The sequence below is a fragment of the Leptinotarsa decemlineata genome, unplaced genomic scaffold, assembly GCF_025532065.1.
Source record: "Leptinotarsa decemlineata unplaced genomic scaffold, Ldec_3_MD MMD2_tig00000505_RagTag_RagTag, whole genome shotgun sequence".
Taxonomy (NCBI): Eukaryota; Metazoa; Arthropoda; class Insecta; order Coleoptera; family Chrysomelidae; genus Leptinotarsa; species Leptinotarsa decemlineata.
Window position 1 is genome coordinate 17,149,821 of NW_027412549.1, and position 26,750 is coordinate 17,176,570.

General features: G+C 35.2%; 1 protein-coding gene across 1 annotated transcript in view; it reads right to left on the reverse strand.

Moving 5' to 3' along the window:
* Positions 1 to 559: 559 nt before the first annotated feature.
* ACC (Acetyl-CoA carboxylase) overlaps positions 560 to 26,750 on the reverse strand; it is a 145,526-nt gene continuing 119,335 nt past the window's right edge. The window contains 16 exon segments of the mRNA XM_074174091.1: positions 560 to 1,059; positions 1,167 to 1,310; positions 2,596 to 2,766; positions 4,233 to 4,554; positions 9,777 to 9,954; positions 10,030 to 10,165; positions 13,214 to 13,407; positions 18,305 to 18,425; positions 18,483 to 18,626; positions 18,700 to 18,908; positions 18,970 to 19,065; positions 19,068 to 19,081; positions 19,309 to 19,463; positions 24,639 to 24,868; positions 24,938 to 25,343; positions 25,399 to 25,635. Of these exon segments, the coding sequence (XP_074030192.1) occupies positions 940 to 1,059; positions 1,167 to 1,310; positions 2,596 to 2,766; positions 4,233 to 4,554; positions 9,777 to 9,954; positions 10,030 to 10,165; positions 13,214 to 13,407; positions 18,305 to 18,425; positions 18,483 to 18,626; positions 18,700 to 18,908; positions 18,970 to 19,065; positions 19,068 to 19,081; positions 19,309 to 19,463; positions 24,639 to 24,868; positions 24,938 to 25,343; positions 25,399 to 25,635 (2,877 nt within the window). The 3' untranslated portion in view covers positions 560 to 939.

A 26,750-nucleotide genomic window follows, 5' to 3' on the forward strand; every position in this document is an offset into this window, starting at 1 on the left:
ATCTGGTTTTCTCTTGCAATGAGCATACGTTTTGTTTTATTTTCATTTATTTTAAGTAAATTACTGCAACACCATTTATGAATACAATTTATTGTAGAGTTTATCGTTTCCGTCAAAATTCCATAGTCGTGGAAGAAAAATAGATGAAGGTGTCGTCTGCAAATAAGTGGATGTCACACATTCCAACTTCTCCTATCATATCATCTATATAAATAAGGAAGAGTAAAGGGCCGAGAATACTACCTTGTGGCACCCCAAATTTATTTTTTATTTCTTCGGATCCTATGTTATTCAGAAGCAACTATGAACAACAAACCTCAGAAGTCAAAACTTGTGGGAGATAACGATTAACGAGGTCTTGCCTTTTAGCGTGCGATTCCTAGCATGGGTTGGACGATAGGAAGTTCGTTCGGCCTCGCGGCTTGTACCACCGGTCCACAAAGCGGTCGATCAAGTGAGTGGAGTGGAGCAAACCGCTACTGCCAACTACCATTTCTTGATTGTTGACATTTTGTGACCCGTCAATGTGACTCAAAACAAATGAAGAAAAAGAAACATATACGTTTGAAACTATATTTCAACAAATAATTAACAAATATTTACACTAGGTATCGAATTGAATCCTGCATTGTTTGTAATAAATAAAAAAACAATCACATTTAGAGAATGTACAAAAAATATAAACAGTCAAACACCCTCAACAAACACCCTCAAGACTTCTAAAAGATACCTCTACTAAAAATAAAACGAAGTTTTATACAATTCGCCCTCTGGATCTAGGAGATAATTGTAGTTTTTTGTATTTTACATTTGTCGCGTCACAGCGAATACAATTAGGCACTATATTTTAGTGTGGGTCTCTTGCTTTCAAATATTTTTCTTTCTCGTGAAAAAAAAGTTTGTTTTATTTACATCTGTTGCAAGTATTTCACCATTTCACTAATCAATATTTTCCAAGGATCCCAATTGAGACAGAGTCCTTATTACTTCGGCTTTTTGATTATCATTCAATTTCTCAATTATTGCAACTACTGCATCAAGAGCTACATCTGGACAGTCCTGAAAACAAGTAATAACACTATTATGAAGAAATAGAGACTTCACAAATATTTCTAGATTGGAAGTTTTGTTCGTTCATTTACCAAATGAGTGTAGATAAACCCTACCTCCAAAGAACACTTGATCTGATTGATGACTGCGTCCTTCTTCACAGCGTGGATGTTGTGGCTTATCATCGACCTGTCAGCTGGTCTGGAAAGTTGTTCTTCAAGCCATTCTACAACCACTTCGTTCTTGTCCCACTTGTATCCCTTCAATACAAAAATGACTTTGAAGAAGATGAATGCAAAGTAAAAAAATGTACTTTAGATTCAAATATGGGGTTTTGAAAAGTAAAAAAATGTACATTTCACAGTTCTCCATTATCATAGAACAAACATCAACTTCACATGCACTAGATATAGATGACCAAAATACTAAATCAATTTAAAGTTTTTTCAATAACAATTGTATTAGTACAGAAAAAGCTACTTGGCTTTCTACGTCTCCATCTTGATAAAAAAAATGTAGGAATCGTATGACGTTGATTTGCGACATTTTGTTTCAAAGATGTGCCCCGAAGTGGTCGACCTACAGTTATCCAGGAAGAGGATTTAGAGGACCCTGGTGAAGACTGACCCATTAACAATGATGCGTGGGAAGGCTGAAGAACTGGGCGTCAGCATGCGGTTTTTGATGGTTCAAAACATACTGGAAAGGTTGAAAAGTAGGTGCCCCACGATCTGAACGATTGACAGAAATTGTCACTATTCGAGGTCTGTTCTTCTTTGCTTTTGCGCAACCAACAAGATCCTTTATTTTTTGGATTGGATCGTCATATGAGACGTTCAGGACAGTGGTTAGACATCGATGAGCCACCTAGGCACTTCCCAAAGGTGAAAACCCACCAAAAAAGACCATGCTTATAGCTGTCAGCAGGATCCTATTGTGAGGAAATCGACAAAATTCACCTAAAATTGCACCAGCAGCAGCCGCACTGGTGAACCTGTTCCACGAAAATTAAACGAATTGAGCTTCAAAGTTCTGCCTCAGCCACCATACTCCCCCAACCTCTCGCCAACCAACTACCATAATTTCAAGCACTTCGATAACTTTCTCACAGGTAGAATTTTCGTCAATCATGACCATGCAGAAACGGCCTTCGTCGACTTCATCGAATCCCGAGCATATACTTATGCTACGTTGGCAAAAGTGCACTTATTCTAATGTCGCTTGTGTCGAATAATTTGAATGAGTATCCACTGAGATATTACAGTTTAAAGTGGACTAATAAAATCGGTGAGATTATTCACAATTAGTTCTAAATCGAAACCGAGGCTATTTTCTATTCAGCGATTGACATGTCTGAGGGGGTGTAAATGAAATGTCTTATTATGTCAAATGACAATAAGGTCTGAACTTTGCTTAATTCCCCATTATCAATATCAAGTCATTCTCTAATTCAATCATCTTCATTTATATTGTGGAAACTTTAACTAATCTACTGACCAAGTATGTTATTTCTTTTGTGACTTCAGAAACAAATTTGAGACTCACTTCTGAAGCTCCTTTGTCCTCGATGAACCACCTCCTGAGCATAGCTTCTCCTTGACCAAGGGCTAGTTCTGGTTGAGCTTCCATTAGTAATTTGATAACCCTATCTTCGAGTAGTCGCCTCCTCAATCTCCAATATAATATTGTTCTTGACCTTCGCCATGGCACAATATCCTGAAATCAATTAGCATTTTGTTTTTTGTCCAAAAGAAAAGTTTGTTGATTATTAAACAAAGTAGTAACTTTCAAACAAGAAATATGCACAATTGAACAAATCACTTTCTTTGAGATATCCTGAGATATTATTCAGCACGACAAAAAACTGAAATTTCCGAATGTGTGAAGGAACGTTCTTACACCACATGACAGCGAAATATATCTTAGACATAAACCACGGACGAGTCAAAAAATGAACATGGAAGAAGAATGAAATCTGCGTGGGAAAACTTTTACGTTCCAGTAATCATACTTCAGCCAGCGTATTCACCAGATTTGCTCCCCTGTGACTTTTTCCTATTCGCAAGGCTGAAAACCCATGAAAGGACGGCGTTTTGCGGCAATGGGAAATGTTCCTCAATTTGGGTTATTACAGCAAATGCAAGTTTGAACAAAATAAAGTTGAGTTTAATTCATGAGTTTTTCAAATTCACCTTGAAAAGTATTCAAATTGATGTTTCAAATGTTGGGTTTTAATATTTAAAGGGATTTGTTTCTAATTCACATATTGGCAACAGTGCCTAGAATAATTTATACGTACCTAGATATTTCACTTAAAAAAAATAAAAATTATCTTTATAAATCAACAATTATGGCAAAATATAAATTATAGTTCAATACCACCTAAACAAGCCACATAAACAACAGTTATTTTGTTATTTATTCATATAGAGGAAGATAGGTTAAGTGCACAAAATGTCATATGTCACAGAATGACTCTGAACATAAGTAAACAGAACAGCACGCCTCTGAAATATGTCATCTTTGTTTGTCTCATACAGGTAACAGATTCATTGTCCTTTATTAGCTATAACCGATGCCAAATGATGAAATAGAAACGAATCCCTTTAAATGTTGAATGCATCATTTCATTTCTCTTTTTTAAGTATTTAAATAATTTTTTAAAGAAAATTATTGAAATGATAAGTTTAAAATGCGTTGTTTTAGAGCTTTTTTATGAAAACTACTTGATTTTCGTCAGGAGGAACATTCCCCATTGAGGAGATAAAAACCCAATCACGCAGAGAGCTCATACCATACCAAAAATTGCATATCAGAACTGATTTGAGGATTGGAAAAAACGTTGGCACATGTGTATTATATCTGAGGTGGATCTTTAAAGAGGACAAAATAGAAATTGATGAATAAATCAATAGTTTTTTTTTTTTTTGAGGAAAATGAAAATTCGACTAATTTTTTTAACAGACCTCATAAGCATATGAAGTGCCGTGTTTTCTACAAACGTGAAACAAATGGACAAGCCAGAAGGCTTCCATATAGCAGACACCTGAAAGAAAACAGTTACTATACCTTATTTGAATGAACTCAATATGAGTTAGATGTTCCTTTTATCAAAAGGACAGCAACAGAAATGAAAATGAAAAATCTTCGAAAGTTAAGAAAACATTCAGAGACTAACTTACGTGTATTGTTCCTTTTTCTAACATCCTCTCAGGAGTATCGTGCAAGTCAGCAAAGTTGAGAGCAACCTGATGATACATTGGTAGCAAGAAGTTTTCTCTTTCCTGTATTTTCTTTTCGATTGCTGCTATTTCTGGCGGTTTCGGTCTTTCGACCATCTGAGTGATGCTTGCGGACCTTTCTCTGGGCTGCTGCTGTTGGTTGATTTGTTTCAGTTGTTCATCTAGATCCATAACGACTGGATCGATACGGTGAATTGTTTTGATAAGATCTTTTTTTCTGAATTTTATTTCTACTATGCCTTCAGGTTCTAAAACACCACCCCTAAAATATTTAAAATAATCTTTTATATCCTACCGAATAGTCATTAATCTGTATGATTATTTTTACCGTTGTTTTATCAAATTTTCAATCAATAAAACTCTGAAAATTCTTACAGAATCATGTCTCCAAATTTTTATAACAATAATTAATTTCGAAATATTATTGTATTATCCTTATTATCCCAAGAAATATGAAATGTTTATGAATATGGATTAGCTAAATCAACTAAAGATATAAATTCAATAGAATAATGAAATATTGAACAAGAAAACACAAGTAATTGCTATGAGCATAGAACATCAAGTTTTTTAATAGGTATTGAAAAATAAAATATTTTTTTTATTAATAATTGAAAAAGACAACACGAGTAGAATAATCAATACCGTCAGTCAAATGTGAAATTATCCGGATTTAAAATAAAAATATTTAGATGAATCTGGCTTTATGAAAATCATATGATTCTGATTTTTAATCTAATTCATTAAATACTTTTTCTATTGCTTCTTGAATTTGAGAGCAGTTTTAGAATTTTTTATTTCTTCAGGAATTGTAATATACAGAGTGGTCCAACGAAAAGTATGCACCTTGCTTTTCTTCTTTTTTTGTAACTTAATGCAAAAATGCTCGGGCAGGTCAATTTTGCTTTTGAAGGGGGACACATTTTAGATGTATTTTTCTACCTGTGCCTTCAACCCCCTAGCGAGGGTGAGTAACAACCCTAAAATTTTAAATGGAAAGTGGGGTCGAGTGATATATCATTTGAAAGGGCACAAAATTATCTTTCCAATGATACCTAATTTGTTGTATTCCACTCAAACATGTAGGTATTATGAAGAAAAACAACTACAACCCAGTACTTTGAAATGTGTAATTGACTTAGTAGAATCCTACTTCAGCAAGTGCTGAAAATGTGACCCATTTGTTTCCATACAATAATACATATTTTGTTCAAATCTATTCCTAACATTCTGTAGCATATCAGGTGTTATACTTCTCCATTCTGCTGTAAATCGTTGGCGAAGATCTTCTATGGACTCGGGCTGCGTAGCAAAACATTAATTTTTCAAGTGTCCCCAAAGAAAAAAGTCTAAAGGCGATAAATCAGGTGACCTGGTAGGCCATTCGATGGGGCCTCTCCTTCCAATCCACCGTCCAGGAAACCGGTCATCTAAAAACTCTCTTACCAATGCAACATAGTGAGGAGATGCTCCATCTTGCTGGAAATGAAGCCGATCATCATTATGATTTTGGTCATTTTCAATTATTTCTGTTATGAGTGGATCAATTGTATCTTCAAGCATGTTCAGGTAGACCTCACCAGTTAAATTCCCAGGATATGACTACCTAATATGCCACACCAGACATTGATTTTTTGAGGGTACTGAGTATGGACCTCTCGGAATAAGTGTGGGTTACTGTCATCCCAGTAACGGCAATTATGCCTATTCACAGCTCCATTAAAAAAAAGTGTACTCTCATCGGAAAAGCACGTGTTGAATGATAGGTGCGGATCATCAATTAGTAGCTGGCTCAGTTGTTCACAAAATTGCAGCCTTCTATCAGGATCATCTTCATTAACTTCCTGTACTAATTTAATTTTGTACGGATGAAATTTATAGGCTTTCAATATCCGTATTATGGACGAACGGGAGACACCTGAGGCTGCAGCAAGCTGACGGGTACTTTGAGTATGATCCAATGCAACATGTTCCAAAACAGCGACTTCCACTGCTTCATTTCTGATCGGTTCCCGTGGCTGGTGTTTCACATTACAGACAGATCCGGTATCGACAAACTTTTGTACTAACTTGGCAACGTACGAATCATTCACATTTTTCCCGGGATGACTGTTATTAAAGAGGTGAGTAGTAAGTCTAGCACAACTATTATGTTGATAATAAAGTTTAACAATTTCAACTCGTTCAGGAATGGAATAAACCATTTTTACAGTAAAGTTGAAATCATTTCAAAAGCAACCGAACTGAATCAATGAACGTTTGCCTAAATTCTTTTTGTACACTTATCTGCTGTTGTTATTTGAACCAAAAAACGCACGAGAGAAATTGAGGAATGTAGTAGTGATAAAAATGCCGTATTTTATGCACTTTCAGTAACACCAAAAATATCGGGTAAATGTTCTTGCTTTTTTTATAACTATTCAAGTAAATACAACAAATTAGGTATCATTGGAAAGAGAATTTTGTGCCCTTTCAAATGATATATCACTCGACCCCACTTTCCATTTAAAATTTTAGGATTGTTACTCACCCTCACTAGGGGGTTGAAGGCACAGGTAGAAAAATACATCTAAAATGTGTCCCCCTCAAATGCAAAATTGACCTGTCCGAGCATTTTTGCGTTAAGTTACAAAAAAAGGAGAAAAGCAAGGTGCATACTTTTCGTTGGACCACTCGATATATTATAAATCCATCACGATAAATCAATTTTTGTCCAAAATTAGATTGATATTACTAACTTATAATAATTTTGTTTGTCTAGTGTTACTATTATGAATATTATTGATTTCTATGAAATTTATTTTGAAATTTTCGATTCATTTGTTATTGAATGAAAGAAACAACAACAAATTTTTTTGTTTATATAGTGTGTTCAAATCTAATAAACTTTTTGATTTATACAAATTCAATGTTGGTTCTGAATACGACAATTTATATATGCATTGAATGATTTCATTTTGTAAAGAATTCAGAGGTTTCGTTGTAGATTTATCGGCTGATCCTTAAATAGAAATAAGATAATGCAGTTGTGAGTATATAAGACTGAAATGAATATTTTTCAAAAATATAAGAGGAATATAGAATACCGCCAATGAACGGTTGCTCCTTTTTTTGAATAATTTCAATATGTTCTGTCCACGATAAATTTTAATCAATATGTAATCCTTGGAATTTATTAGAATTATTATCAATAATTATACAATAATTGGTAAAACTGTTCAATAATCTTTCTCTTAGAAATATTCATATAAGAAGCTTATTGGAAATTTAGAGTCAGTTTATGTTCCTGTAGCCAACTTGAAATTGTTTTTATGTCTGTTTTTATATCATTAGGATTTTTGTCAAAGTTATCCAAAGAGTATACAATTGTTGAGTAATCAGCAAATAATTTAACTGATCCCTTCAAAGATAAATTTGTTATTAAGTAAATGTATATTGAAAAAAGGGGTGGACCAAGAATAGATCCTTGCGGCACCCCAAAATTTATTCTTCTAATGAAACTCTTTTGATTTTCTATGCAAATGTATTTGTATATCACTCATATAATCACAAACCAAGTAAGGATATTCCCTCTAATGCCAAAGTTATTAGTTCTGATGTACAGTATCAAATGCTTTACACAAATCTAAAGAGAAGAGGCAACATTTTTCATTATTGTCAATTTCAGTTTGAATTTTTAAAATGACATCCATTGCTGCTGCCTTTGTATCCCTAGACCTGTGAAAACCATTCACCACATAAAATATTGTTTTCCAAATAATTGGTTAATCTTTTATGCGTCAGTCATTCAAAATATTGGGCGGTAGTTGAGAGGATCATCTTTTTTGTCATTTTTATAAAAGATTTCCAAAAAATTAAGAATAAAATTGGTGAGATATCAGTCTTGACTGCTTTAACAATATTTATATCAATATCATCATACCCAGAAGGTTTGCTTTGATAAATATTCTATTATTTCTTCAATTTCAGTTAAACTTGATGGCCTAAAAAACATAGATGAAACAGTTGAATATTTTTAGGTCTTTGGCCTAAAAATATACCCTTTCAATTTTTTAGGTCGTCTTGAAATATTTGGAATGGCAGAAGATAATTTTTTTCAAATCGCAACAAAATGATCATTCATTATTTCGCAAATTTCAGATAAACCGTCAGTTTTATGATTATTCAAACTTATGTTATTTTTATTCTTATTATCATTCATATAACTTCTGTTGTCTAACAGTGATTTCATACGTTTCCACATTATTTTTGGAGTAGTATTTGTGAAATGTGAATTCAAAATGATATACTTTATATATTACTAGTACTATGTTGCTGTATCGCTGCTGTTCCATTGTTTTGACAGAATCAGAATCAACGAACTTAGTCGTGCGCAGCGTTATAGAACAGTGCTTTCAAAAAATTGTTCTACAGCGCCATCTAGTGACGAGTTACAGAAAATTTTATAGCCTAAAAACCTTCTCTATGAAAAATTACTTATACATGTCAAGTTTCATCACAATCGGTTGAGCGATGTAGAAGTTTATCACGTACCAACCAACCAACAAATATCCGGTTATATATATATATATATATATATATATATATATATATATATATATATATATATATATATATTACAAAAAGGATTTGAAGCTTTATATCTTCTGTTAATTATCTGCAGGCGCTTTCGACAGTTGGTAGTACTGTCATCTTCTAGGCACTCCTCAAACTGAACTTGTCATCCTGTCGTCTGCCTCTTTATACGGTCAGAGCATCTCAACTCAGGTATTTCAGGTACTTTAGGTAAATTTTCCTGTATTTGTACTGCATCAGGTACTCTTCTTTGTGTTAGATCTTCTCTAGGAATGTGTATGGTTTTGTTTAATATATTGAATGTGAGGTCTTATTGTGTTTTGATTTGTACTTGTTCCTCGATACGTGATTTATGACTGTTGAATTTATGGATGTTCAAGTTTTCCCAAATGTCCATGCGGTTTCCCTTGTTGACTTGTTTTATGAGTTTTATGTTCTCTGGTGGAGGGAAATTATGTTTGTTTTGTATGGCGTATGTTGCGAGGTTTGATTTATATACTATTGGATTTATGTATGCCTTTTTGTGCTCATTGTACCTTTATATTAGCCAAACCAAGAAAAAACTAATACAAAGGTACAATGAGTACAAAAAGGCATACATAAATCCAATAGTAAAGCGCTCGCAGATAATTAATAGAAGATATAAAGCTTCAAATCCTCTTTGTAAAATTTAATATTGAAATACTGAAAATAAAGGAAAATTAGTTGCATCATTCAATATATATATATAAATATATATATATATATATATATATATATATATATATATATATATATATATATATATATATATATATATATATATATAGATTTTAGAAGTGGAAAACCAAAAGAGATATTTCCAAAACTTGTTTTTGTAACGCCAAGCAAGCTGTCAAATATTTCGTTTTGTTTGTTGAATGAATTTACCTGGAGTCATTATCTGCATACATTTCCATATATCTAGAATTGAGCGTGGGATCCACAACTGCCCAAGCTCCACCACGAAGTTCTCCATTCGGGGGAATGTAAATAATAATAGGCTGTTTGTACTGAGTCAGGCCGTCCACAATGTATGCTCCAAATTTAACAATCTGTTCATACATATCTGAGAATATAGATTTTTTTTAAAAAGGATGCTTACAGAAGAGTTTCAAATAATATTAATATCTAGGTGACTGACCTTTCATTCCCCCACTGAATCCTCTCCAGTTGGCAAAAATTATCAAAGGCAGATCTTCTCTAGAGAAATCCTGAATTGCCTGGGCAGTTTTATAGGAAGAATCGGGAAACCATACCTGTCCAGCTTGGGAAATGGTCTAAAAATATAAAGGACTTTTAAAACAGTTTTACTGAGAGACAATGAAAAAATCAAAATCAAAATGTTCTTTATTGACTATTCTCCATACAATTTTAAGGTATTTTTTTTTGTGGTGTTTTTAAAATATATACAAAACAAATTTATACAAATATACAAAATGTACACAAGGGTTTCCCCTATGGAGTGGGAAGGATTGGGATGGGTAGTGAATGGGGTAGAGGGAGTGGCAGGAAAAGACCCCGATACATTTGCGCTCTCAAGAATTCCGCACGGAAGAGAAAAGCGCCTCCACACAGTCCCCCGATGGGGCAGTGGGAGACGCCCCCGCTGGTGTTGGCGGATGGCTCTCCACTCAAAAAAACGCCTTATATCAGAGAGGCAATGAAAGGAAAGGATTATTAGAAAGGAATATTAGCAATCCATTTAAACTCATGTAAATGTAAGTAATAATAGGAAACATCAATTTACTGTTTCATCACACTATACAGGGCGATTCAAAAGTACTTTGACAAACTTCAGGAGGTGATTCCTCACAATATTCTAATATGAATTGTCAAAATAAATAAATGTCCGGAAACGCTTCGTTTCCAAGATACAGGATGTTGAAGTTTTATTTTTATTTTCGTTTTTTTTCATATAACTTTTGAAATACTGAACTTAATTAAACGAAACTTGGTAATAGGAGGTTTTTGAGATGTCGAATTCGAACCTGATGTTCTTATTGCTCTTACTCGTAGGGGGCGCCACCTACACGTCTTTTTCTTTTTTAAAGATTCATAACTTTTTTGGGCGTACTTCTAGCACATTTTTCAGTAAAAAAATCGATTCCTCTATCATATCTACGTAAATAAGCTACCCTTGTTACTAGTCGCTGTAAGCAACCGTTTTCTAAATATTTGGACTTGAAAACTTCAAGGGATTATTTGATAATCGATGCATGTTGAAGTTATTACGAATATTTTGCATTTTTCACAAGAATGCTTTGGAAATAAATTTGACGTTTGTGAGTAGATTTGGTAATTACATATTTTGTGACAGTTAGACGTTTTGTTGAAGTTTCCGTAAGTAGAAGTGGAAAACACTTATTTTGAAAAAATGGATTATTTAAACAATAATGCTCATTTAGCCGATATGCATTTCGTTTCTGGCCTTGCGGATGGCAATGCGCGCGAAGCAAGACGTATTTACCAGGAGCGATTTCCTCATCGAGTACTGCCTTCAGCTTCAACATTTGCTAGTCTCCACCGTCGTTTGGCAGAAACAGGTAGCTTTAAGAGGGCAGCTAATATTATTGGAAGACCACGAGCAGTCCGAACCCCAGAATTGGAAGAAGCTGTTTTGAAAGCTCTCGAGGAGAATCCAGAAACAAGCACAAGAGTAATTGCTGAAGCTGTCAATTCTACTCAGTCCACAGTTTGGAGAATTATCCACGATCAACAGTTTTATCCATACCATATTCAAAGGGTACAAGCTCTTTTGCCACGAGGCTTTCCCCAACGCATTACTATGTGTCAATGGTTTTTGAGAAAATTGGCTGGAAATCCTCAATATTTAAGATATGTACTCTTCACGGACGGGGCAAACTTCTCCCGAAATGCTATCACAAACTTTCATAACAACCATGTTTGGGCTCTCGAAAATCCGCACGCAGCTAGTGAAAGGCATTATCAGTATCAATTTTCAGTAAATGTATTGGCGGCAATAATTGATAATCACTTGATAGGTCTTTTCTCTCTTCCGCTCCGACTGAATGGCGCAACTTACAGACACTTTTTAAAAAATGAATTGCCGGGACTACTTCAGAATGTACAATTAGAAATTCGTATCCGTATGTGGTTTATGCATGATGGGGCTCCGGCCCATTTTAGCGTTGTAGCAAGGGAATTCCTTAACACAGTCTATCCAAATCGATGGATCGGTAGGGGTGTAGAAGAACCTAACCAGGCGTGGGCACCAAGGTCCCCAGATCTAAACCCGATAGATTTTTATTTTTGGGGACATTTGAAGTCACTAGTTTATAAGACTTCAGTAGTGAACAAGGAAGATCTAAGAAACCGAATAGTAGACGCCTGTGAAACAATAAGAAACACACCAATAATTTTTGAGCGGGTACGAGATTCAATGACTAGACTACTGACTGCCTGTATCTTCGCTGAAGGTGGACACTTCCAACAATTTATTTGAATACAATTTAGTTTCGTTTATTTCAGTTTATTCTACATATTCAAAATTTCCTGAAATAAAATGTTGACATTTCTTGCAAATTTTATTAAAACAAATACTGATTATGCACCCTTGATACAAAAGAACTATTTCGCTTAAGGATGTCATAAAGGAACGTACCCAACAGTAATGACCTCTTCAAACGAGTAAAACGTTAAATTCATTTCCAAAGCATTCTTGTGAAAAAAGCAAAATATTCGTAATAACTTCAACATGCATCGATTATGAAATAATCGACTTGAAGTTTTCAAGTTCAAATATTTAGAAAACGGTTGCTTACAGCGACTAGTAACAAGGGTAGCTTATTTACGTAGATATGATAGAGGAATAGATTTTTTTACTGAAAAATGTGCTAGAAGTACGCCCAAAAAAGTTATGAATCTTTAAAAAATAAAAAGACGTGTAGGTGGCGCCCCCTACGAGTAAGAGCAATAAGAACATCAGGTTCGAATTCGACACCTCAAAAACCTCCTATTACCAAGTTTCGTTTGATTAAGTTCAGTATTTCAAAAGTTATTTGAAAAAAACGAAAATAAAAATAAAACTTCAACATCCTGTATCTTGGAAACGAAGCGTTTCCGGACATTTATTTGGACAATTCATATTAGAATACTGTGAGGAATCACCTCCTAAAGTTTGTCAAAGTACTTTCGAATCACCCTGTATTTACAAATGTCTTGAATATGTAAAGATGAATCTAAGAACTTAAGATACAGAGCAGGCACATTATCGTGATACAAAAGTCATGAATTGTTTTTTCACTATACCGTGTTATATTTTACTATGATATTACTCTAGTGAAGATGACAGTGGAACATTTTACCTTAGCCTCAGAATCAAAATTGGCTGGATCAGCTGGTAACGTCAGTTCAACAGCCCGGGTTTCCACTGCTATCACTCCAACAGGAATACCTCCTAATCTGGCTCTTCCTGTCACAACAGTCTGTGCCCACGGTCGCATAATCTCAGACCATGAACCTTTGTCGAAGAAACCGCTTTCCCAAATAGACGGATCATCTTCAATTAATAAAATAAATTAGCTATTCAATTTCAATAAATACTTGTATATGAATATTTTTCTTAGAGAGCCCGTACACGGGCCACATTTTGCGGTCGGATCGATCACACAATTTCAGTCACGTTCCAGCGAACTCAAGCTGCCCATAAGAAATACTGTACTACACGTAGACGGGCGTCCACAAAAGTCAAAACGGGCGTCTGCAGTCAACTTGTTGCTGATCTCCACCGAGATGTCATCGCGACATCCGTCGTACACTAACCACAAACTTGCAGTCGTGCCCAACCGCGTAGAAGTGGTTGTACCCAAAACGATCGTACCTTCCTATGACTTCTTCTTCTCCTCAAAGTAAGAAGTAGTAGTGCTTCTTTTTCGAAATCCATATTGAAACTGGCACTAAACTCTGACACCACAAAATATAGATGTCAGTTGCCTCAACTGCAAGTGCGGTTTATATGACCGCAAGTCGACCACAAAAATGTGGTTGGGTCAACCGCGAAGTGCAGTCATCGTGGCCACAATGTTGTGGATGCCTCGACTGCAAAAATGTGGTCCGTGTTCGGCCGGACTTATACTAATCAATACTCGTACTTCAAATAATTCGATTATGTTTGGCCATAATTCTATAAAATATACAGAAACAACAAAATTTTTTATATACATGGGCAAGCCCAATTCAGATATAAGTAGTACAGCGCTATGTAGTACTTGATGCAATACAGTGGATTAAAAGTAAATTATAAGAATAATACAATTTCAAAGTAAGATCACAAGTAGATTATTTAAGAAAAATTAAAATGTATAACAATATGAACTAATAACAAACCTACTAGACAAAGCGCTTGTCTGGATCATATTTTCATCAAATCAAAAGAAAACAATATCTCAGAGATGATTTTACCTCTTATTGTAAAAAACAGATATAACAGACCACTCAACGATAATCTTACAAATAGTCACCGCAAAACAAAAACCTGATAAACAACATATCACCAAATATATAAAATACCTCAATTATAAAAAACTTTTTAGCAAACTAGAAAATATAACATGGGAAAATATTTATACCACACAAGATCCCAACAAGGCACTAGAAAATTTTGTCGCTAGCCTCCTAACTACTCTCAACGAATGCACTGTAGTTAAACGGCCCCGTAGAAGTAACACAACGATTGCACCGTGGTTAACAAACCCTTTATTAGCAATGATAAATCACAAAAATCGTATTTTCAAAACTCTACAGCAATTCCCCAATTGTATCACTCTGAATAATAAATACAAATATTACAAGAACAAAGTCACCAACGAGATACAGAAGAGCAAACAAAACTATTATAAAAATAAAATATATAAACAAAACACTAAACAACTTTGGGACACTGATCGCGAACGATCAAGGTGAACTATTAATTGACCATAGGAACATAGCCAATGAATTCAATAATAAATTTGTAGACGTCGGAAAGAGTTTATCGAACAAAATACCTAGGAACCCCAACTACACCCCAATCACTAATAATTTACCTAACTCCTTAGTTTTAATTCCAACGGATAAAAATGAGTTAAATTTTATTATTAATGAATTAAAAAATAATAAATCACCAGGGAACGATGAAATCAGAGCGGAAGTTTTGAAAGCTATTTCAAAATTCATTTTAGAACCCTTAGTATTCATAATAAATAGATGTTTGTCACTTGGTATCTGGCCAAACGCTCTCAAAACAACAATAGTCACGCCTATCCATAAAAAAGGAGATAAAACCCAAATCGGTAACTATAAACCTATTTCGCTTATTACCCACCTCTCAAAAATCTTCGAAAAATCAGTGAAGAAAAGATTATGTTCATTTATCAATAAATATAAACTTATTTCGACCAAACAATTTGGATTAAAAGAAAAAACATCTACCGAAGATGCGATACTTGAACTAACAGAAATAGTACACAAATCCTTAGAAAAAGGAAAACCTTCACTTTGCCTGTTAATCAACCTAAAAAAGCTTTTGATACGGTTGACCACCAATTACTATTACAAACACTGAACAATAATGGAGTTAGAGGTATATGTTTTCGAATTATTTGAAAGTTATCTACAAAACAGAAAACAAGTTGTTAGAATAGCAGATAAAACTAGTGATGAGTTAGAAATTAAATGTGGAATTCCCCAGGGCACAGTGTTGGGCCCCTTATTATTCAACCTTTATATAAATGATATATTTAAAATAAATAGCGTGGGTACCATAATAGGATATGCGGATGATACCGCCATATTTTATGAAGCGGACAGTTGGCACGAATTGAAAGAAAAGATAGAGGCAGATTTCCAACTATTGAAACTGTGGCTTGATAACAGACTCATGACTGTAAATGTGGAGAAAACGAATTTTCTTCCTTTCAGTTGCAATGCATCTAATGCCTGTCCTTATGACAACCTCAATATTCTGACTACACAAAACCATACAATAACAATTTAGTCTGTTAAACAATCGAAATACTTAGGCCTATATATTGACACACATCTAAAATGGGATTACCACATCAGATATATTATAAAAAAACTCCAAACAGTACTCTACAGATTTCGGGTTCTGAAAAGATATTTACCTTTCAACGAACTGAAACATTTATATACGGCCCTTGTTGAGAGTCATTTACGATATGGAATAACTGCTTGGGGATCAGCTCTACGTGTACATTTGAAACCACTGGAAACGTTACAAAAGAGATTCCTCAAACTCATAATGTCACAAAACCGGCGATTTTCAACAGAGCGTTTGTATAAAGAGTGTGGAAACTTGGATGTGCGACAGTTGTTTTCTTTCAGTACAAGCGTGAAATACCATTTTAGTTCAAACAAAGCAAAATCTCGTGATCACCCATACTCTACACGTCACTGCGAGAAATTAACATACCCCGTGATACTGAAAAAGTCAATCTCACAAAGAGCTCACTCCTTTATATCCATTAAACTTTATAATAGCATACCAGAAGATATAAAAAATATTAAATCTCCAGCATTATTCAAAAAAAAATTGAAAACATTTTCGTTAATAGCTGGTAGGAAATTTACTCAAAATTTAATAGAATGAAGACACCATTGCAAAAAGACATTATTATTGCCTTTTCCCAAAATTTTTATCAAGAGTAGCCAAAGTTCATTGTCTTAAATTCAATATTTCTCTTATATTTGTGTGTAATTTTGTTCAGTGTACTGTCTATATTATATTTGTGTAGTACTGAATGTATACATGTTCAGTTGATATAAACTAGTCATAGGTATATTTAATTTGAAATGTGTAAAAAATGTGTAGATTGTTAGATATGTGTAGATTGTTATTTTTATTGCGAAACAAGTGTGTTACACTTATCGCTTTCCTAATTTTTCACGTTTTCTGTAATGTCTATTTTATATATTGATGTGAATTTAATCATTTTCATTGTAATGTGAATAAAGTCATTATTATTATTATTATTATATAATTCTTACAGGCAAGTCACACTAGACACAATACAATAACATAAGCAGAAAGTATTAGGGCTAGGTGAAGAATATGGCTTTTAAAGCGGGAAACTGATATATTAAAGACTTGAAGGTTATTTAAAGAATTAGCCAATCGAAGAGTTCTGGGAATGAAGCTGTTATATGAAAAATTGAATCCGTGAAAAGAACCGTAAAACGTTTGCACCTGTCTAGTTGAACGACTGGGGACATGTATAGATATTTTGGAGAGGAGCTCGGAGCTGATACTCAGTTCATAGATAATTTCGAATAGAAGTATTAAATCTCTATGTTTTAGGCGAGCCTTAAGAGAAGGTATGTTCAAAATGCATTCCAATGCAATACAGTCATAGTATACACACATCTTGAAGGCAATATATCGCAGGAAATTGTGCTGTACGGCCTCGAGTTTCACTTTTTGTGTAACGTAATAAGGGGACCAAACTGTAGAACAATAATCGAGATGAGATCTAACCAGGGAAAAATACACAGATTTACTAGCAGTGATGTTGGTGAAATCACAAGTGGTTCTCTTTATAAAGCCAAGCATCTTTATAAATTTTTGAATTACAGAGGAAATGTGTGATTTATAGCTAAGTGTGGAGTCTAGGATCACACCTGGATCTTTGGTTTCAATAGCAGAATGTAAGGTCCGATTATTTATACTATATTCGAAAGTGATTGGGTGACGTGTTTGATGAAAGCGAAGAATTTGGCATTTGGAAGCATTCAAACACATACCATTTTGCGAACACCAGTTAGATAGGCAATCTATATCGTTTTGTAGACACAATGTATCGGCTTCACTTTTAATTATTTTAAAACATTTTATATCGTTGGCAAATAGCAAACCTTCGCTTTCATGGGAACAGCTGACTAGATCGTTGATAAAAGGGTTAAACAACGGTGGTCCCAAATGTGACCCTTGGGGAACACCCGATGTAACTGCGATGGTATGAGAATAGTATGATTAACTCTAACAATTTGCGTTATTTCCATAAGATAGCTCTTGAGCCACTGCAATATTTGCCCATCAACACAATATAAACAGAGTTTATGAATCAATAGCTCGTGATTAACTTTGTCAAAAACTTTGTAGAAATCAGTGTACACAGAGTAGTTAATCAGACCCAGTTCAGCTGACTTTTTGGATGTAAATCCGAATTTTTTGGTCCCTATAGATGGGGAGCAGTCATAAGTAGGGTAATCAAAAATGATGCTCTCAAAACGTTTACAGATTGCGCTAAAAATAGAAATTGAACAGTAATTACACACGTCGGATTTTCGACCTGATTTACATATTGGGGTGACATTGTCATGTCATGTACGTATGTATCTCTCTTCAATAAAGTCTTCAGACACGGTTTGGTCTGTTAAAATGATAAGCAAGTACTAACTTGGCGATGGCCTTCCTTCCAACATCCATCTGGGGTCATATGGTGTCTTTGTAGGTGTAAATGTGACTTCCCTATCTATGGAATCGGCAGATTTTATTATTGGAATAGGAGACATCTTGTCCTACAAAAAATTTAAAATTTTTAGCTCGGAAACTAATGTATGGCTTTAAATTCTTACCTTGGACATATAAGAGAGCCATTTGAGAATGGTGTAAATACCCTCCGAGTCAGTTTGGTCCGTCTTGTGGGTAACACCATTGTTGTACATAATCTGGATGCCACCAAGTTGGTTGTTGGAGGCATAAACTTCTCTAGCAAGTAACTGAAATTTCGAAACAAATAAATTTGAGATATTTCATGAATCATTATAAAAATACGGTTTTCTATTGATTTACCTTGTTCAAAGCACTGTATCCAGTTAGAATTATATGTGAATTTTCAATTTGTATAACTCGCTGGCCGAGTCGCACTAGATATGAACCAATGCCAATAGCTCGGCAAGTAACCATGGAAATTGTTACGATCTCATTGTATGCTATTGATGTTTCGCCGGCTATCATTCCAGCATACTTCAGATTTTCAACTCCCAGACCGTCTTCTTTGCCTAAAAAGAGAAAGTGTTTGGTAGAATAATAGAGACTTGAAAAAATGTATAATACACCCACCAATAATATCAGTCAGTTTATATCGCGATTCTCCTTCATCTTCTATCAAAACTGCTCTAACAGAATTCTGAGCACTCACTTTGGCGTAATCTTCAGGGTGAGATAAAGGTATCTGTGAAAAAATTGTTGAAATTGAATGAGTAATTGCAAAACGAATAAGGTTTTCTCAGTCAGGTTCGCCTGCATTTGTCGTTTTTAAAGATGTTGGCCATTGTTCATTTCGAGTGAATTCCCAAAGTTTCTTCGATTTGAGTAATTGACATCTCGAAGAAAATGATAGAAATAACCGACGGTCAACAATTTCGAAAAATGACAAATAAAATTTCAAAACAAGTTTACCTGAAGCCTCTATCCGGTTCCTTGTTGTCTTCCCACGCTACTTTGAAGATTCCTTTTATTTCTTCGGCCAAACCTATCTTGGCACCACTGTTAGCAGATAAATAAATTCTTGGTATTTTCAACATCCTTGCCATTTCACTGGCCAAATAAAACACCTGAAAAGTAAATCCGTGTTTATATCATGTCAGAAGCATGGCGAGTATCCCGACCATGAATGCTCAGGTTTATTACGTACAAGTCAAGGTTCCTATGCACAAAAACGATACATTTCATTATACATCTCAGACGAGCCACCCCTTATCCCATAGTGAGTGGAAAAAATTTCCCGAAACACGTCGAATGATTTTGTTTGGGGACATCTTTTGATGTATATTTTAGGCTTGAACGAGCAACCCCCTAATAAGGGGCTCTTCAACCCCTCAAACTCGAATAGGGGAGAGTGATACTTTATTTGAAAGGTCTTGGAACGTAACGTTAATGCACTGTTTTCGCCAAAAATCAATTTGCAGCTCGAATGAGCCACCTTGAATAATTTGGTTATTTTTACATGTACACGCCCATTTTTATTAAGCCCTTTTCACAAACTTGAACAATCTTCAAAAAAATCACATTCTTGAAAAAATTTAATTGTTTTATCATCATGCTTACAATAAAGAAAAATCAAATCTGCGTGTTTAAATAAAATGTTCAAATAGTCCTTCATTGACTTCCATACAATAATACAATCTTGACTGAAAACCGTCTCTGACATGGTTCAGCATAATTGGAGTTATTTGACGACAAATTCGTCCATATTTTCAGGGTGAGTCACAAAAATCTTGGACTTGAGATATCCCCACAAGAAGAATTCCAGAGGTTTCAGGCCAGGAGATCGGGCAGGCCACTCCATAGGACCTCTTCTTCCAATCCAACGACCGGGGTGTTGCAAAATGAGGTATTGGCGAACTGGTGCGGCGTAGTGCGGAGGAGCTCCGTCTTGTTGGAAATGCAATTGTTATTCAAGTAGAAATTGTTCAGTTATTAACGCATCAATCGCATTTTCCAGCATTTCAAGATAACGTTCGCCAGTAAAATTACCAGGAATAAACAGAGGTCCAATTAGGTGGTCTCCCGAAATTCCTACCCAAACGTTTAGCTTTTCTGGATGTTGAGTGTGAGCTTCTCGAAATACACGAGGATTTGTATCGCTCCAAATTTTACAGTTATGCCAGTTAACCTCTCCATTCAGTAAAAAAGTGCATTCGTCAGAAAAGCAAACTTTGTACAAGAAATTTGGGTTACTGTTGATACGCTCGGCCATAATTTCGCAAAACTCTTGCCTTCGATCCCAATCATCATTATTAATTAATGAAATTATTTAATTTTGTACGGATGGAACTTGTGTCTATGTAAAATTCTGAAAACTTTAGATTGACTAATACTGGAAACTGCAGAAAGTTGTCGTACAGATTGCGTGTTTGGCATAAGTTGGACATGTCCCAATACCGCCACAGCTGCTTCTTCATCCTTCACAATTCTAATGGGTGCCCTTTTTTTATCCATTACTGAACCCGTCTCCACAAATTTTGAAATCAATTTCAGTACATACTTATGGCGAACGCTACGTTCAGGATGGTTTTGGTTAAATATCCAATTTTGTTTTTGGTAATAAAGTCTAACCAGCTCAACACGTTCTTGCAATGTGTACACGATATTTTTTTAATTTTAAAACGAATCAGCAAAGTAGTAACTCAACAGATTGATTTCAATTCTGAAATGATCGAAGAAACGTTATAACCAGATAATCACCTTCTATTTATTAGTTTGAAGAAAGTTTTTTTGTATGAAAGTCAATGAAGGACAATTTGAACGGATTTAAACAAGCAGATTTGATTTTTTTGATTGTAAGTATGATGATAAAATAATTCAATTTTTTCAAAAATGCGATTTTTTGAAGAATGTTTAAGTTTGTAAAAAGGGCTTAGTAAAAATTGGCTTGTACATGTAAAAATAATCAAATTATTAAAGATGGCTCATTCGAGCTGCAAAATAGATTTTTGACGGAAACGGTTCATCAAATTTTCGTTTTTCATACACCATTGTAAAGAGGCTTCCAAGACTTTTCAAATAAAGTATCACTCAACTCCTCTCCTCTATTCAAGTTTGAGGGGTTGAAGAGCCCCTCATTAGAGGGTTGCTCGTTCAAATCTGAAATATACGTCAAAAGATGTCCCCTAAACAAAATCATTCGACGTGTTTCGGGAAATTTTTCCACTCACTATGGGATAAGAAATATACGGGGTGGCTCGTCTGAGATGGAACATCCTGTATATTAGGTTGTTTCAAAAGTTTTATTGTGATGTGTTGTTTTGGCTCCGTACCTCAATAAATATGTATTCTACTGTGTTGTGGTATACAAGATCTATAGAGAATTTTATATTCTATATATTGATTCTGTTTATTTTTTTCCAAATTTTAATTTTTTGCTTTTTAGCTCATTATTATATGATGTCGTCGAGTGATTTTCGGCCAATTTTTCTCTACGAATTCAAACTATAGCAAACCGCTGCCAAAGCCGCCCGAAAAATCAACCAGGCTGACAATGATGGTTTTAATGAAGGAACTGTTTGACATTGGTTTGCAAAATTTCGTTCCGGAGATTTAAGTTTCGAAGATGAGCCCCGAAGCGGTCAACCTTCAGTAATCCAGAACGAGAATTTGAGGACCTCGGTGGATACTGATCCATCACAAACAGTACGTGAGATGGCGGAAGAACTGGGCGTCAGCTTCCATGCGGTTTTTGATAGTTTAAAATATACTTGAAAGGTCAAAATGGTCAAAAAGCTTGAAAAGTGTGTGCCCCACGATTTGAAATATCGACAGAAATTATCACGTTCAGGAGTAAGGTCTTCTTTGCTTTTACGCAACCAATCAGAAGACGAGAGGATCTTCTACGACAACAGGAAACCTTTAGGACAATGGTTGGACACCGATGAACCACTCAGGCACTTCCTAAAAACGAAAACCTACCAAAAATAGACCATGGTTACTGTATGGTGATCAGCGGCTGGTGTGATTCACTATAACCTGTCCGCACGTTTCACAAATCACGAAAATCTCAAACAAATTGAACGTCGAAGTTCTGCCTCACCCACCATACTCACCAGACCTCTTGCCAACCGACTACCATCTTTTCAAGCACTTCGATAACTTTCTCGCCGGTACAACCTTCTCCAATCAGGACCAAGCAAAAACGGCCTTCACCGAGTTCATCGAATCCCGACCACACAATGTTTGTGCTGACGAAATTGATCGACTATTGGCAGCCAACTACCAGCTTGGACATTGCTTGGTAAGAACCAAGTACGTCCAGAGTCGCTTGACTATCTGAGAATATTTCTATTCATTTATGTATAGGGTTGGGTTCTCTTATTCTCTACACACATAAATCTAAATCAATGATGTATATGTCCGCTTGAAATTTGGTTGCATAGGTCTCTAGGCAGGTTGATATCTAAGCCCTGTGTCTGTATACACCTGCACCATTACGTGAAGGTGTTTTTGATCCATCAATAAACTAACACCGATCCTCGCAAAGAATCCAGATCTCTCTCTTCGGTATTAGGACTGCATAAGGCAGGTCAAAGGCAGATTGTGGTTGACCATTGGAAGCATCAAGTCAAGAGATCATTTCCAGAATATTGTGACTTTCAGTGTCGGTCACTAGTCTGCTACACCCCATACAAGCCTCTCTTGTGCAATTGGCAATATGCATGATTCTGTCTGCTGTCCATCTAGGTTCAGTGGGCTACTGACAATGTGGTGAAAGGTTTGGAAGATAGCCAAGTCTTTGTCCACCAGAGAGCTTCCCCCGAGACATCTGCTGTAAAGCTTTCGACCACCAAGCAATTGCTCTGTACTTGATCGATGTTTTGACAATCACTCTTACACACACACACACACACACACACATACCTCTTATGAAACATCAAATGTCTCCCATATCTAAAGATATTTTCTTATCTTCTACATGAAATTGACGTAACAGTTTCCCCAGACTTCTACAGAAATCAACAAGTGAGGTTAAGTTCAGAAAATGAGCCTTGAAGTGAGAACAATTTGAATTTGCCGCTGTGCGCGCGGTAGCTTCTGATTGGTCGACTGGATTATGACAAACGTGGAGGAGAGACGCGACTTCCAACACTGGCTTCCACTAACACAGGATGGGCTTGTTTCATGATTTTTGGTTTAGAGTTCATTTGGTTGTAATTTCAAATTGAAAAATAGTGTACTTTGTTTCCGCTCTCTAAATAGTGTTATTTTCCCGTAATTAATTATTAAAAATCGGATTTTCTAGGCCCGTGACGTCACGGGCCTAGTCCCGCTTCTTATTCGATTGATCAATAGGAACAATACAAATAATGAACATTGCCAAATTGTAAAATTCGCGGAGCGTATAAACAGTTTCTGATTCATTCGTGATTCAAAGTAAAGGCACACTCACTTCTAACAACTAAATCTAAGAAAGAAAGTGTTAGAAATGCATTGGATACATGGAATACAAATAACACAAAACGCAATAAAAACGTTATTTTTGAAATATTTCCGGCATTAGACATTTTCATGTTGATATCACAGAAATTTTAATAATGGAAGTGTATATGAACCCGTTAACGTTTAAATTCATGAAAAAATTCTCCATATGAAATAAAATGTACTCGAAAACCATGGTTTTAAATAGAATTTAACGAGCTATATTTTCAAATGGTTCTCGAAGGCTCCCGAACCCCAATAAAATAAATCAATTATGCATTCATGCCACCCACCAAAAATAAGAAATTCAACGTTATATATTAGCCATATTGCCACCCAGTCAGCTATCTCTCTTGACAATGTACTCTTTCTAATGTTCCATAACTTCGTATTTTTGTTAAAATAATTGACACTTGTGGCAACACCGGTGTAGACACGATCAATTTTATTGGTCAACAGACACGCGGCCAATTTAAACTCTTGCTTCTCGAATTTTTTTTCTGCAAATATAAAGAGGTATTGTGACCGATTATGCTCGATAAGTATAATATACGCCTAACTCGATAGGTCTATAAGCAAACCAGTATAATTTTCAATATGCTGACCTGTTCAGTGAAAACAAGGAATTATTATTATGGATCTCTGTGACCGAAAAACCTTTTCCTATGTTTTATAGACTCCTAAAATTTAGGATGACCTTAACCCTAATTTTTTGTCCCACCCCACACGATACGCTATGCCCTCTTGAAAATCAAACAGTAAAAAAACTTCGATTGTAAACTACATCGATACTGAAAATTAGAAAACTCTTTTCATACCTTATCTTCTCTAGGTCCGAATGATCCAATAACGTAAGTTATGTCATTCGCTATGACAATGATATTTCTTCCTTCGGGATATTCAGGAGTGTGCAGAGTCAACTTCCAAGCTATCATGCCAACATTATTCTCACCAGGGACTCGCTTTTGCTCTATCAAGCGTGTTTCAGTTTCAGGATCCAGGATCAACTCGACGAAATCCATCAGTTTATCAGGGATATTGATGGCTTCTGAAAATTCAAAGAGCAAAGAAATATGAATATTTCCAACGAAGTTGAAAGACTCGTGGTCAATATTACCTGATAACCTTTCCTGGCTATATTGCTTCCATTGTAGATCCACCATTTGTCTGAACATGTCCGGGTAATCGTAGACATATGTGGTACCCACTGATTGAGCTTGAAATCTTTTTTGCTGCAAGTAATCTTTTGGAATATAAGGCGTGGAAATGGGCAGGCCATGGAGGGGACCCTGCTTGGTACCATAGGCTTGGAAGTTTATAATGCCCGTCTCAGGTTCGACGACTTCCGTGTACATATTGATGTCTAAATAATATCCGCTGTCGTTAGCTATGCACAAACGGATAGTAGTGGTTTGAGCATTGGGCAGTGGGCGGATGATTAATTTGAGTTCGGCTTGTAGAACACGCAACTTCCAAAGCCGAGGCCCGTAGCGCATCACCAAGCTTGTTACTGCTTCTTCGATCTGAAAATTGATAGATAGTGGATGGATTATGGGATGAATAGTTATATAAACTCACTTTGGCGGGATCCATAATGACTGTTGGAATGAAATTGAGGAATATGTGATTGCAGTCCGTTCTCTTTGATTGAGGATGTGAAAACGCAATTTCCAATTCATCCATGGCTTCCAAGATGACTCTCTCTCCTTCGTTTTGAATGTATTCGAATGATGCTTCTTTAGTTATCAGATCAGAATGACGAATTATGGTTCGGAGGAAGAAACGGTAATCAGTAATTTCCTTGCCACCCCCACCCTGAAATATTATCAATTATAATGACTCAACTGCAATAATAAGTACATAAATCATTTCAAATGACAGTAAGTCCTTTTTTAAATGTCGTAATAGATTCACTTTGTTTTATCTCAAGCGGGAGGTTATTGTAGTCCAATAGTCCTTCATGGAATAAGGAGTTCATGGACTGTGTAAAGTTTAAACGTGGTACATATAAATTAGAATTCCCCCTAGTGAGGTAATTATGAATTTGGTGATGGAAAACAATAAATTGGTGAAAGTATCGGGGTGCATTACCGGACAATATTTTGAAGATGAACACCATGGTATAAAACAGACGGTCTTTTACAGAAAGCCAATCCAGAACTTCCCACATTGTTGTAGTTCGGGTTTATTTATTACATCTTAAAATTAGGCGCATGCCTCTATTCTGTAATTTTTGAAATGTAGACAAACAATTTGCATCAAGTTGTGATAATTAAGTAGCGCAGTAATCGAAATGTGGTTGAATGATTGATTTGAGAAATGTAATGGAAGTCAGAAACGATAAGCAACTGTTTACAAGGCCAAAGAAAAATAATTTTTTAGCCATTTTATTGCGGATATAATTGAAATGTTTTTTCATATTCAGAGTTTGATCCACGATGAATCCCAAATATTTGAATTCCTCGACAATTTCAATTTTTTAATAGAAAATATTTATACTTTAAATGTTTTGTCAATTGAATTATGTTTATGTTTTATTGTAATTATCATGGCTTTCGTTTTATTGACATGGAGCTTGAGTTTATTAATGTTGAGGATTGAGATATTCTAATCATAATATCATTAATTTTATTGATAGCTGTTTGTAATTCAGGTTCACTCACTGTAATCAGAGTATTATCTGCAAATAGGCTGATGAATTCACATCCATTAATGAAGTTGATGTCATTAATGTAAAGAACAAACAGAAGAGTGCCCAAGACACTATCTTGAGGTACACCATTATTGACACCTTTTACGTTTGAATATGTATCGTTAATTTTAGTCTGTTGAGTTCGACCAGAGAGGTAGAACTCAACATTGTAAGTGTGTATCAGAACAATTACACTCACAAATAATATTAATCCCTTAATGCTATAGTATGTACCATA